Raw genomic sequence first — 12,810 nt, 5'->3', positions numbered from 1 at the left:
CAGTCATATAAGCTAGAAAAAGCAAATGAGCATTAAACTGCTGTCTGAAATCTTCCGTCTGTCTCTAACCTACCAGCTAATCTATGTACCTCCACGTTCTTAAGACATTATCCTTTCCTTCTACAATTCTACCCTTCTTCATGTAGTCAAGCTTATTTAACAAACTGCAGACGTCATTTTCCAAGTCATTTATATGAACAAATAATTATTTTCATACATTAGTCTTATTATCAATTTCTTAGTTTTAGATGCATTGTTCCCATTTAAACTTGCCAAGCAAATCAAGAAAGCAGTGCCTGCTATACATTAATTTATAATTATCCAAGTATATGAAGAATTTACCACTGCAAGGTGAAAATGCATCAATCACCTCTCTTTAGTGGATGATGGTTATAGTTATAACAAACCCATTACTTTAACCAAAGTTCAAAATAAATCTATTTTCACTATATACAACTCTGAGATTCACTTCCCTGTGGGTATACTCAGCAAATCTATAGAATAGTAACTATAACAGGACTAATGAAAGACAACAAACTATGCAAATACAATATAAACAAATAAATAGCAATAAATAACGAAAACTGGAAATAATAAGATAAAGAGTCCTTGAAGTGAGATCATTGGTTGTGAGAACATCTCACTGGATGGGCAAGTGAGTGTAGTTATCCCTTTTGATCAAGAGCCTGATGGTTGAGGGGTAGTAACTGGTCTTGACCTGGTGGTATGAGTCCTCAGGCTCCTCTACCTTCTACCTGATGGCAGCAGCAAGCAAAGAGCATGGCCTGGGTGGTGAGGATCTCTAAAAATGGATACTCCTTGTCTACAACAGCTTTTCATGTAGATGTGCTCAATGGTTGGAAGGACTTTACCTGTGTTTAAGCCTAAATGCCTGAAACCACGGTGAGCAAAACAATTCTGAATTTTCTTACTGCTTATTGCTCATCAACTATCAGTGATAAAAATCACTGCTTTTTGAACACAAACACACATAACTGGCGCTATTTAAAAACTGTTCATTCTAAGCACAGTGTACTGTTTAATTGATACACAAGTGCACATAATTGACACCGGGTTAGAAACTTCGGCAACAGTCTCCTGTCAGAATTAAGTGACACTGTGTCGCAAATAAAAGAAATGAATCCTGCCTAATTTCTCGACCAGTTTTTGTTCTTTAAGAGTTGTTCCAATAACTGGAATCCACTGTATATACAGTATATAAAAAATATATATGTTCATTGCCCGATCAGAAATCTGTTGGCAGAAGGGAAGATGATGTTCCTAAAACATTGAGTGTGTGTCTTCAGTTTCCTGCTCGTCCCTCCTGATGGCAGCAATGAGGACAATACATGCCCTGTGTTATTGGGTCCTTAATGATAGGTGCTGCCTTTTTGTGGCATTGCCTTTTCTTTTCAACATTTTTATTAGTTTCTACATAGAAGAATACAGAGTACAAGAAAGCATATATAAAAAGTCACAAAAGATAAGAAAAAACTACCAATTACATTATATCTATTCATAATAACAATCTCATTACCTAGTATTCACGTAGGTTAGTCAATAGTTATATTGAAATATACTAACTTATTACAAAAAAAAGGTCTAACCCCTACCAAGACTGAAGCTGTTTATTAAGGAGAAAAAAAGGCAAAATACCTTCTCGTATAATAACAATCAATAATAGCCAACATCTAAATTTAAACAACAAATTGAGCGTTTTGAAAGTTTTGAAAATAATTCAGAAAGGGTCCCCACAATATTTGAAAGTCTTGACGAGATTCAGAAATTGAACAACGAATCTTGTCTAAATCTAAGCTTGACATAACATCGCATAACCATTGAGCATGAGTAGGAGGAGAAACATCTTTCCATTTAAATAAAAGCACCCTCCTAGCTATAAGAGAGCTAAAGGCCAAAATATGTAAATCAGATGTCTTCAGCTTGATATCTTGTCCTGCAACAATACCAAATAGGGCCGTCAGAGCATTAGGCTTAAAATTGACTTTGAAAAGTATAGAAAAAGTTTGAAAAACTTCCCTCCAATATTTTTCAAGACATGGACAAGTCCAAAACATATGAATTAATGAAGCTTCTCTCCATTATTACATCTTTCACAGTACGGAGATATATCTGAATAAAAACGAGATAGCTTATCTTTAGTCATATGGGCTCTATGTACCACCTCAAATTATATGAGGGAACAGCAAGCACATAGTGATGAAGTATTAACCAGTTTAAAAATTTCATACCAAGTTTCCCCAGATATTGATGTCTGTAAATCTTGTTCCCAGAGATTCTTAATTTTGTCTAAAGGAACATTCCTCGTCTCCAATAACATACCATACATATTAAATATTGAACCATTATGAAAAGGTGTCAAATTAAAAATTACATCTAGTAAGTTCTTACCTGAGCTTATAGGAAATGTGCATAATTGAGATCTTAGAAAGTCTGATTTGTAGATATCTAAAAAAGTGAGTTTTGGGTAAGCTATATTTAGTTGACAATTGCTCAAATGAAAAAAGATTTCCTCCAACAAACAGATCCCCAAAACATTTAATACTCAACCAGCCTATTCTTTAAAAACTAAATCAGTCATGGAGGGTTTAAAAAAAAATTAGAATAAAGGGACTAGAAAGGGAAAATCTCAATAAACCAAAATGTTTTCTAAATTGTATCCAGATCCTGAGTATGTTTAACTATTAGATTATCAGTTAGTTTACTTACAAATAAAGGAAGTGAGGATCCACGAAGAGAAATAATAGAAAATTTATTAACAGAGTTAGTTTCTATAGAAACCCATACCAGACAGTCTACACGATTAAATATAATATAGCCAAAATGTAAGATATTGTATATTAACTGCCTGTGGCGGCTCGCCCATGCAGCAAGTGAACTGGCTACAGCAGTCGCTGGCGAGCCCGCATCCAGCGGCAACCGAGAGGACTGTGAGTGCGGGGCAGACCTCGGCCCGGAAGCCGACGTTGCTTCTGCCCCGCAAAAAGCGGGGGTTGCTGGGAGCGGGTTACTTAAGTACGCGCCAATTCAAACAGTAAAGAGTTCAACCCGACCCTGCTCGACTACATTGGTGACCCCGACGTGATTCGAACATGCAGCCACCCAGGGACCTTCAACAGAGCAAGTATGTTTTCGTTCACCGAGGCGCACACAGACCACCCCTGCAACGACCATACGAGGGACCCTACAAGGTGGTATGCTATAATGGAGAGACCTGCGTTCTCGACATCGGTGGTCGGGATGAGACTTTTACCATTGACCGTCTCAAACTTGTGCATCTAGACCTTGAACGCCCGGTTGCGGTACCACCCCCACAACGTCGAGGCCGGCCACCTAAAAGAACTGAGAGTGTGCAGGCTGTGGACTCTGCACCTCCTATCGCCGGTTCTGGGGGGGTGGGGGGGAGGGTCATGTGGTGGCTCGCCCATGCAGCAAGCGAACCGGCTCCAGCAGTCGCCGGCGAGCCCACAGCCAGCAGCAACCGAGAGGACTGTGAGTGCGAGGCAGATCTCGTCCCGGAAGCCGATGTCGCTTCTGCCCCGCAAAGAGCGGGGGTTGCTGGGACCGGGTTACTTAAGCGCGGGCTGATTCAAACAGTAAACAGTTCAACCCGACCCTGTTGTTTTCACTCGTCGCATATCAGCACAACTACAGCCCAGTAATAAAACCTAAAATTAGGTAAGGCTAAACCTCCAGACTTTTTAGGTTTTTGAAGATGAACTTTATTTAAATGAGGACGCTTATTTTTCCATATACAGAAGGATAAAATAGATTCTAGAGAGTCAAAAAAGGATTTAGAAATAAAAATGGGTAAGGCCTGAAAAAGATATATAAATTTAGATAGAATATTCATTTTAATAGAATTAATTCGTCCAATCAAAGATATTGAAAGTTGTCCAATTTAATGATATCTTTTTTACATGGTTCAATAAGGTAAGAAAGTTTTCTTTAAACAGGTGTTTGTAATTCTTAGTGACAGTTACACCCAAATAAGTAAGTTGATTCCTTACAATTTTAAAAGGGAGATTAGCATTAATACCAAATTATTTAAAGGAAATAATTCACTCTTATGCAGGTTCAATTTATATCCTGAAAACTGGCTAAAATGGGAGAGTAAAGAAAGTATGCAAGGTAATGACGTCTCAACATTACAGATAAAAAAGCAATATATCATCAGTGTAAAGTGAGATTTTGTGGGTGATACCGCTCCTTAAATACCACAGATATCATTAGATTCTCGAAAAGCAATGGCAAGGGGTTCTAAAGCTAGATCAAAAAGCAAAGGACTCAACGGACAGCCTTGCCTAGTTCTGCGGTGAAGTTTAAATGGTTTGGAATTTTGAAAATTAATAAGAACCCGAACAGGAGATATATAAAGTAATTTAATCCATTGAATAAAGTCTGGCCCAAAATTACATTTTTCTAAGGTTTTAAGTAAATAATTCCATTCAACCCGATTGAAGGCCTTCTCAGCATCTAAGGATATCACACATTCTGATATCTCCTGAGAAGGAGAGTAAATAACATTTAATACACAGAGTATATTAAAATTGGAATGTCAGTTTTTAATAAATCCAGTCTGATCATCAGAAATAATAGAAGGTAAAATATTTTCAATCCAACGAGTCAGAACTTTAGAGAGAATTTTAGTATCAACATTGAGTAATGAAATTGGCCTATATGAAGAGCATTCAGTTGGGTCCTTGTTCTTTTTTAGGATAAGCGAAATAGAAGCTTCATAAAAAGATTGAGGTAAACTATCCAATTTGAAAGAATCCGAAAAGAGTAAGTGTAACTTGGGTTTAATTAATGAAGAAAAAGCCTTATAAAATTCTCCAGAAAATTCATCTGGACCTGGAGCCTTCCCCGAGTGTAATGAACGCATAGCCTCGGTGATTTCCTCATAAGAAATGGGTTGATCCATCTGTTTGCAATTATCTGCAGAAAGTGCAGAGATATTTAATTGATCTAGAAAATTGCTCATTACAGTATTATCTTCAGGGGAATCAGAACTATAAAGTTTAGAATAGAATTCTCTAAAGGTATCATTTATTTCAGAGTAATCAATTGTCCTATCGCCATTAGTTTTGCAAATTTCTTTAATTTGTCATTTAACTACAGAAGTTTTTAATTGGTTGGCCAATACTTTGCCTGATTTATCTCCGTGAATGTAAAACTGAGTTTTATCTTTAAGAAGTTGAGTTTCAATTGGATATGTTAACAGAAGATCATATTTAATTTTAACTTCAACATGTCTTTTATATAAAACAGGATCTGGAGTTATAGCATATTTTTGATCTAATTGTTTCAATTAATTGGCTAATTCAATTCTTTCTTTATTAGCTTTATTCTTAACACTTGCAGTATAAGAAATAATTTGTCCTCCAATATAGGCCTTGAAAGTATCCCACACAATAAGATTAGACGTCTCTTCCTTTTTATTCTCTTCAAAAAACAAAATAATATGTTTCTCTAGAAATTTAAAAAATTCATTATCAGATAACAAAGTTGTATTAAAACGCCAAAATCTGTTGGTTTGAGGAAAACCAGGGAGTTTTAAAGATAGAAATATAGGAGCACGATCTGAAAGAGCAATCTCTTTATATTCACAGGAATGAACTGATGAAATCATTTGACTATCAATAAAAAAAATCAATCCTGGAATATGTATGATGAACATAGGGGGAAAAAAAAATACTCCCTATCTAAAGGATGTAAAAAACGCCAAACATCAACTATACCACACTTCAATAAAAAGGATTGAATAAACAAAGCTGATTTATTAAGAGATGCTGGTCTAGAAGATGATCAGTCCAAAATTGGATCTAGCCAACAGTTAAAATCTCCTCCCATCACCAAAGAATAAACATTCAGATTGGTAAAAACAAAAAAAATGCTCAAAGAATCCTGGATCATCTACATTTGGGACATACGCATTGGCAAATACTATTAATTTATCTAGCTTTCCTGAAACTATAACAAAACATCTATAAAAATCGAAACTCCTCTAGGTTTGGCCTGAAAAGAAGAGTGAAAACAAAGTCCGTTCTAACAGCTAAAAAAATGTAGATTATCACATTTGCATATGTGAGTTTTTGTAAAAACAAATAGGGACCTTAAATTTCTTAATATAAGCAAAAATCTTATTACGTTTAACAGGGTGATTTAACCCTTTTACGTTAAAACTAAGTAAATTAATAGTTTGGTCCATTTTTAATATTATTTAAAGGAAAGGTTAAAATGGAAGTTAAAAACCAAGCCATAAACTTTGAGAAATGGTAACCAAGCAACAAGGCTAAAAATTTGAAAACAGCTTCTGGGAAAAAAAAACCATACCCCCACCCACCTCTCAAAGAAAAACAAATTGACCAATAGAAAGTCAGCATCTATAACTACGGACAACCCCTCAAAAAACCTGGTGATCGCTCCAATTAGTTTCAAGGTTATTTATATTCCAACCTAAACTATATCCAAACAAGAGATTCAATTCTCGTATATCAAAAACGCAGTATTAAAAAATATGAAAGGAAATTAGTTACAAAGCTTTACCAAAGTAAAAGGTATAATTATTCATACAGAAAGACATTAAGCATTAATCTTATATCTTCATGGAAAAGCAGACTAAGCAGTTAGCCTTCAAATTTAAAAAAATCTTTATGCTTCAGCATTCAAACGAAACTATTCAAAGGATCCATCTTAATGGGATTCTCAGTCAAACTGGGTAGTCAAGAGGCGGGTTAAAACCCTTATTTAAAAAATTCCAACAGAGCTTGTTTAAACTTAGCACGTTACTGCATAACCTCAAGCGAATAGTCTTCAAAAATCTTAACATTCCACCCTATAACCTGTTACATACCTCAAGGAGATCTTGTGACTTTCTTGTGAGAATGATGTAATGGTCTTTTGGAGGTCACCTGATGTAATTTTCCCACCAATGTGAGGTCACGTGATGACATATTCACCACGGGTATAAAAAGGGGAAGACCCCTGGTGACGCAGTTAGTTTTTTCCACTTAGATCGTCAGTGAGATACTCAGCTCCGCTGCGTATTTGCATTATGACGCAGTTTTGATTTTAAACGGAGATTTATGCTCTAATGTAAGGTACAGAAGTCTGAGCCAGCAGTTTAACAATGGCTGGTAGGTTTGTTAATGTATCTTTTCAGTAACATTGGAAAGTGAAGATGGGACCCTGAAGGAGACGTTCGATGGGTTTGGAAAGGATCGACCATTACTGAATTTGTTCAAGAAAGGGTGATCTGCATGAGATAGCCTCTGCTAAAAGTGGCAGAAAGGCTGTGCAGGATCTCTTATACGGAGGAGGAAGGTCACTGCCTTTAAAACTGTTTTATTCCCGTTGTCCTGAATTCTGTGGATGAGGCAGGATCCAACTGGGAGTGGCAGTGACGCCGTGTCTTCAAGGAATTTGTTACTTCATGAAAATCTCTTCTAATTGACTATATAAATCTCTTGGACTTTAAAATTTACCATTGAAAGAACTGTGCTTGAATTTATCACTTTAAGAACTGGTTTCGCATTATCGCTTTAAGAAATAGTACTGAGTAGTGGTTTACTGAATGGCCGCATAGCCATTTACTTCCAGTTAGGGTTTTCATTTTTTTTTCATTGTTTATCAGGGCTTAATAAATGTTTATTTGTTTATAAATCCTGACTCGAGATATTCATTGTTGCCGATCACGTGACAAACCAATCATGTCCCTTCGACGGGATTTGCAAATTAAAAGTTTAATCTTGTGTATTCATGTAAAGAGAAACTAAACAGCTAGCCTTTGTATTTTAAAAACTTTTGTGCTTCAACAGCCGAGTGGAACCAATCGATAGAACCATTTTTAAGTGTGATTCTGAGTCAGGCTGGGTAACGAAGGGAAGACTTGAAACCCTTATTAGAAACCTCGGACATAACTTCTTTGAACTTAACACGTTCCTGCATAACCCTCAGGCGAATAATCTTCGACAATTCTAATCTTGCGACCATATCATGCCTCTTCGACTAGATTCGCGAATTAAGAGTTCCTTTATTTTAAATTCCTGAAAACAGATTATTACTATCTTGGTCTCTGATCGTTAGGTCTAAACGTAGGAGATTTGTCAACTCGATCGATCATAGGCACAGACGTCAAAATCTCCAGAAATAATTCTTGCAAAAAATTCCATAGGATGACTACCTTCGATTAATTCTTCGAGAACCAGAACCCGTAGGTTGTTCCTTTTACTTCTATTTTCTAGGTCGATAATCTTCTGTCTTAACTTTTCGTTGGACTTCAATTGCTTTTCACAAAACTTCTGCAATTCATCCACTTCCGTTTCCAGAGCCGACAAAATTTCCTCATTTTTAATACATTTATCGTGTTCATTAAGAGTTTGTTGAACAGAATCCAATTTACCGTCTATTTGTTTAAATTCAGTGCTGAATTGCTGAAACTTCTCAGAGGCTTCTCGTGTATGAGTTTGCAACAAACCCATAATACAATCCAAAGAAGCAGGAAGAGCATCCTTTTTAGTACTTCTGGCACTCCTTCCAGCCATAGTGAAAGAACATCACACTTAAAAAAGTTTCAAGACAGGTTGGAAATGGTAAGATAATTAGAGTTGGAGCAACGGTAGATTGCTGTTACTCCATCAGCCACCACCAGGAAAAATCAGCATTGCCTTTTGATGATGTCCTTGAAGCTGGGGAGGCTAGTGCCCATGATGGCATCGACTGAGTTTGCAACCTTCTACAGCTTTTCCCAATCCTGTGCAGTCGCCCCTCCATACCAGTGAAGCAACTAGTTAGAATGCTCTCCACAGTACATCTATAGACATATACTAGTACTCTGAAAATAAATTTACTTTGGACTTTGAACTGTTTGAATGCTAAAATTGGCCTAATCAGTAACCCTCGGTAGACCAAACCGAGCATTTTAATGATTTTTCCTTCCAGTCAAACACAAGGATATGACTGCACAGGCAGAACTCCAGGTTATTTACCTCTCCCTCAATGTCACAAAAATAAAAGAGCTAGTTGTGGACTACAGGAGGAATGGAGACTGGCAAACCCCTATAGACATTAATAGAACTGGGGTTGAGAGGGTGAACAGCTTTAAGTTCCTCGGCATAAACATCACCGAGGATCTCACGTGGTCTGTACGTACTAGCTGTGTGGTGATAAAGGCACAACAATACCTCTTTCACTTCAGATGGCTGAAGAAGTTTGGTATGGCCCGCCAAATTCTAAGAACTTTCTATAGGGGCATGATTGAGAGCATCCCGACTGGCTGTGTCATTGCCTGGTATGGGAACTGTACTTCCCTGAATCGCAGGACTCTGCAGAGAGTGGTGTGGACAGCCTAGCGCATCTGTAGATGTGAACTGCCCACTCTTCCCACATTTACAAAGACAGGTGTGCAAGAAGGGCCTGAAGGATCATTGGAGAACCGAGTCACCCCAACCACAAACTGTTCTAGTTGCTGCCACCCGGGAAATGGTACCACAGCATAAAAGCTAGGATCAGGACAGCTTCTTCCACCAAGCCATCAGACTGCACAATTCATGCTGACACAACTGTATTTCTTTGTTATATTGACTGTCCTGTTCTACATAATATTTATTATAAATTACTATAATTGCACATTGCACATTTAGGCAGAGACATAACGTAAAGATTTTTACTCATGTATGTGAAGGATGTAAGTGATAAAGTCAATTCAATATTTTTCCTCTTCTTGACTAATCATCTCTATAAATCTAACAGTCCCAAATTCACATGGAATGTTTCAAACAAATTCACAAATTTTCTTACCTTCAAGATTGGTCGCATATATGATCAGAACTGACCTGTGTTTAAGATAACTTATGCAGCTCATCTGCACAAAACCAAACTCCTTTGAAATAGTACAGCAAATTATTCCTGTCTACAATTTCTTTTCCTTTTTTTCTCTCAATTATTTTAGCTAAGGAAGCATTTCTCTTGCAGATTCTAGAGTAGCTATTCTCCCTACTCTAAAAATGTCCATTACATCTACAATATCCACTATATATTCTCACAATCTAATCATTACTCAGTTTCAATTTAATTAACAACTTTGAGATTTCTCGACAAGAAAACATTTTTAATGGTTCCTAATTTTTAACTGTTTCCTCTAATCACCACCCTCTTTCTACATGAGATCTCTGAATATCTCATCATCCCACAACTTTGTATCTATTCCACTCCACACATGGATCTTTTCAGCAGAACTTACACCCTTTCTGCATCAATAAAAATGGTTTGAAATCATATTCAGTCACAAAGGTGAGTTATCCATTCTTTCCCTTTTCATGGTATTCAGCAATGTCACAAAATGCCCTTGAACAGTCCATTGCTATCAGACCAATTTCTATAATGATTCAGGTGGCAGACTGCTACCCTGACATTCTCCTGTAAAATGTCTTGATACAATTTTGAATTCATTGTTCTCTCAATGATTGTAAGCTGAGGCTGCAAAACAGCCCCAAACCATGATGCTCCTTCCATAATGTTTTGCAGTTGGGATGAGGCTTTGATGTTGGTCTGCAGTGCACTTTTTCCTCCAAACATAGTGGTGTACATTTCTGCCAAGTTCAACTTTTATCTCATCTGTCCACAGAATATTGTCCCAGGAGTGTTGTAGAACATCCAGGTGGTCTTTGCAAACTTGAAATGTTCAGCAATTTTTGTTTTTTGGAGAGCAATGGTTTCCTCCATGGTGCCCTTCCACGAACACCGTTCTTGTTCGGTGTTTTTCTTATAGTGGATACATGAACAGAGACTTTAACAAGTTCTAGAGATTTTCTGCAGGTCTTTTGCTGTTATTCTTGGGTTCTTTTTCACCTCCTTCAGCATTACATATTGTGCTCTTGGTGTGATCTCTGCAGGATGCCCATTCCTAGGGAGAGTAGCAACAGCACTGAGTTTCCTCCATTTGTAGACTATTTCTCTTACTGCAGACTGATGAACACTCAGGTCTTTAGAAATACTTCTGTAGCCTTTTCCAGCTTCATGCATCTCTACAACTCTAAGGCCCTCTGAAAGTTGTTTTGATCAAGGCACAGCGCATATGAACAGATCTTTCCTGAGAAGTGCAGGCTCTGTCAGTAACCTGATAGGGCAAGGCACCTCAACAATCTACACCGCCAACTCATCTCATTGACTGGAACACCTAACTCCAAATAGCCGTTGTAGAAGGCACTACCCCTGAGGTTCACATACTTTTTTGAACCAGGGCTGTGATTGTTTAAATGGTGTACTCAATATTGACAAAAATAAGTACAATTGTTCGTGTGGTTAGTTTCAACAGATTGTGTTTGTCTATTACTGTGACTTAGATGAAGATAAGACCACATTTTATGAGTGATGAATGCAGAAAACCAAGTATTATAAAGGGTACACAAACTTTTTCTTGCAACTGTATATTTCAAATTAATATAAAACATTTTGCTAAACTTACGATGGCCTATTATATTATACATTCTGTAACTCTGAAACAAAGTTCACCAAAATTTAATGCAAGATCATGTCTTTTCCAATAGAATTTTTCCACCACAAACACAATTTTGGTTAGGGAAATATTAAACTGACATTAAAGAATTAAAATTGCCTACCATGCCAGATAGTTGCATGTCCATCCCAAAGAGTTGCCAAAGTCTTCCTTGCACCATCCCAAACATTATTTGAATAAGCTTCTTTCAACTCCCTCTTTCTTTTATATACATGTAGAAAAAGAATCGAAAGGTACAGGAATAGTATTATAAACAGTGGGAGGATGAAGACAATAACGAGGGGAGTGAAGACCCACAAGAGATAATCCAGGTAATTCAAGGAGCCTTCCAGGATTTCCAAGCCAGTCCATTTCTCCACTATTGTAATCAAGTAGGAAACAAAACTTCCATTTTGCCCTTCCACGTAGGATTCATCAGCAGTAGCCATACCAAATATCAAACATCAGTGCAGGAACTGTGTTTGGGAATCATTATGGCAGGTAACGATGCACCTTCCCAGGTCTAAAACATGTCTTGGCTAACTATAGGAAAAGGAAAAAAAAATTGAATGTTTACAAACTACACATTGCAAAGCTAAGTTGCACTTTAATATTAAACAGAAGGAAATATGTAGACTTGTCAGGTTTTTTACCTCTTTCGCTGTATAAACTTCCACAAAGTTGACTGCCACAACATAACAATACTAGAATCCACAGAGAACTAAAAATGTTTAGTGGATAAAGAACATGGAAAAGTGGAGGGACAAGTTTAGTACATGAGAACAATGGAATTTGGAGTGAATGAAAGTGTTTGCAGTTCCACAGCAACAACAAAAGTTTAGACAATAATGGAAAGGAACAATAAGGTCGATGGTAAAGTAACAGGAAAATGATGTTTTACAAATATTCACTTAACTTGTATGTTTTCAGTGTGTACTATTGTATTTAACATTAGGAGTCTATGGATTGCCTTAGCAATTGAACTTTCAGAAATATTTGTGAGCATCATAGATATCTGGTTCAACGAGGTAGTTTCACTAAGTGTCAAAGCAATCAGTAATGTCGTGTGGTGCACAGAACCCCCAATTATCGCTTCAGTGCAGGATTCCTTGTAAGTCGTTGCATGGGACCTGTTGAGTTAACAGTTTTGATTAGCAGCCTCAAAGAAATTGCAGGCTTGCATGAAAGCATTACTTTAAACCAACTATGCAGCTCATTCTAGAACCAGTGGCTATAACTTTTGCTGTAATCCCATTCATCTTTAGATATGTTCTAAAATAATCTATGAGGTACAA

General features: G+C 37.0%; 1 protein-coding gene across 4 annotated transcripts in view; it reads right to left on the bottom strand.

Moving 5' to 3' along the window:
* The window catches only part of tmem68 (transmembrane protein 68), a 58,048-nt gene that overhangs the window by 41,146 nt on the left and 4,092 nt on the right, over positions 1-12,810 (bottom strand). For all 4 annotated transcript variants that reach the window (XM_072254864.1, XM_072254844.1, XM_072254854.1 and 1 more), the window contains one exon: positions 11,640-12,058. In XM_072254864.1, the coding sequence (XP_072110965.1) occupies positions 11,640-11,964 (325 nt within the window). In that variant the 5' untranslated portion in view covers positions 11,965-12,058. The remainder of the gene's footprint in view (positions 1-11,639; positions 12,059-12,810) is intronic.

Source organism: Mobula birostris, chromosome 1 (assembly GCF_030028105.1).
Source record: "Mobula birostris isolate sMobBir1 chromosome 1, sMobBir1.hap1, whole genome shotgun sequence".
In the NCBI taxonomy this organism is placed as follows: Eukaryota; Metazoa; Chordata; class Chondrichthyes; order Myliobatiformes; family Myliobatidae; genus Mobula; species Mobula birostris.
This window is presented reverse-complemented; position numbering and strand designations above follow the sequence as displayed.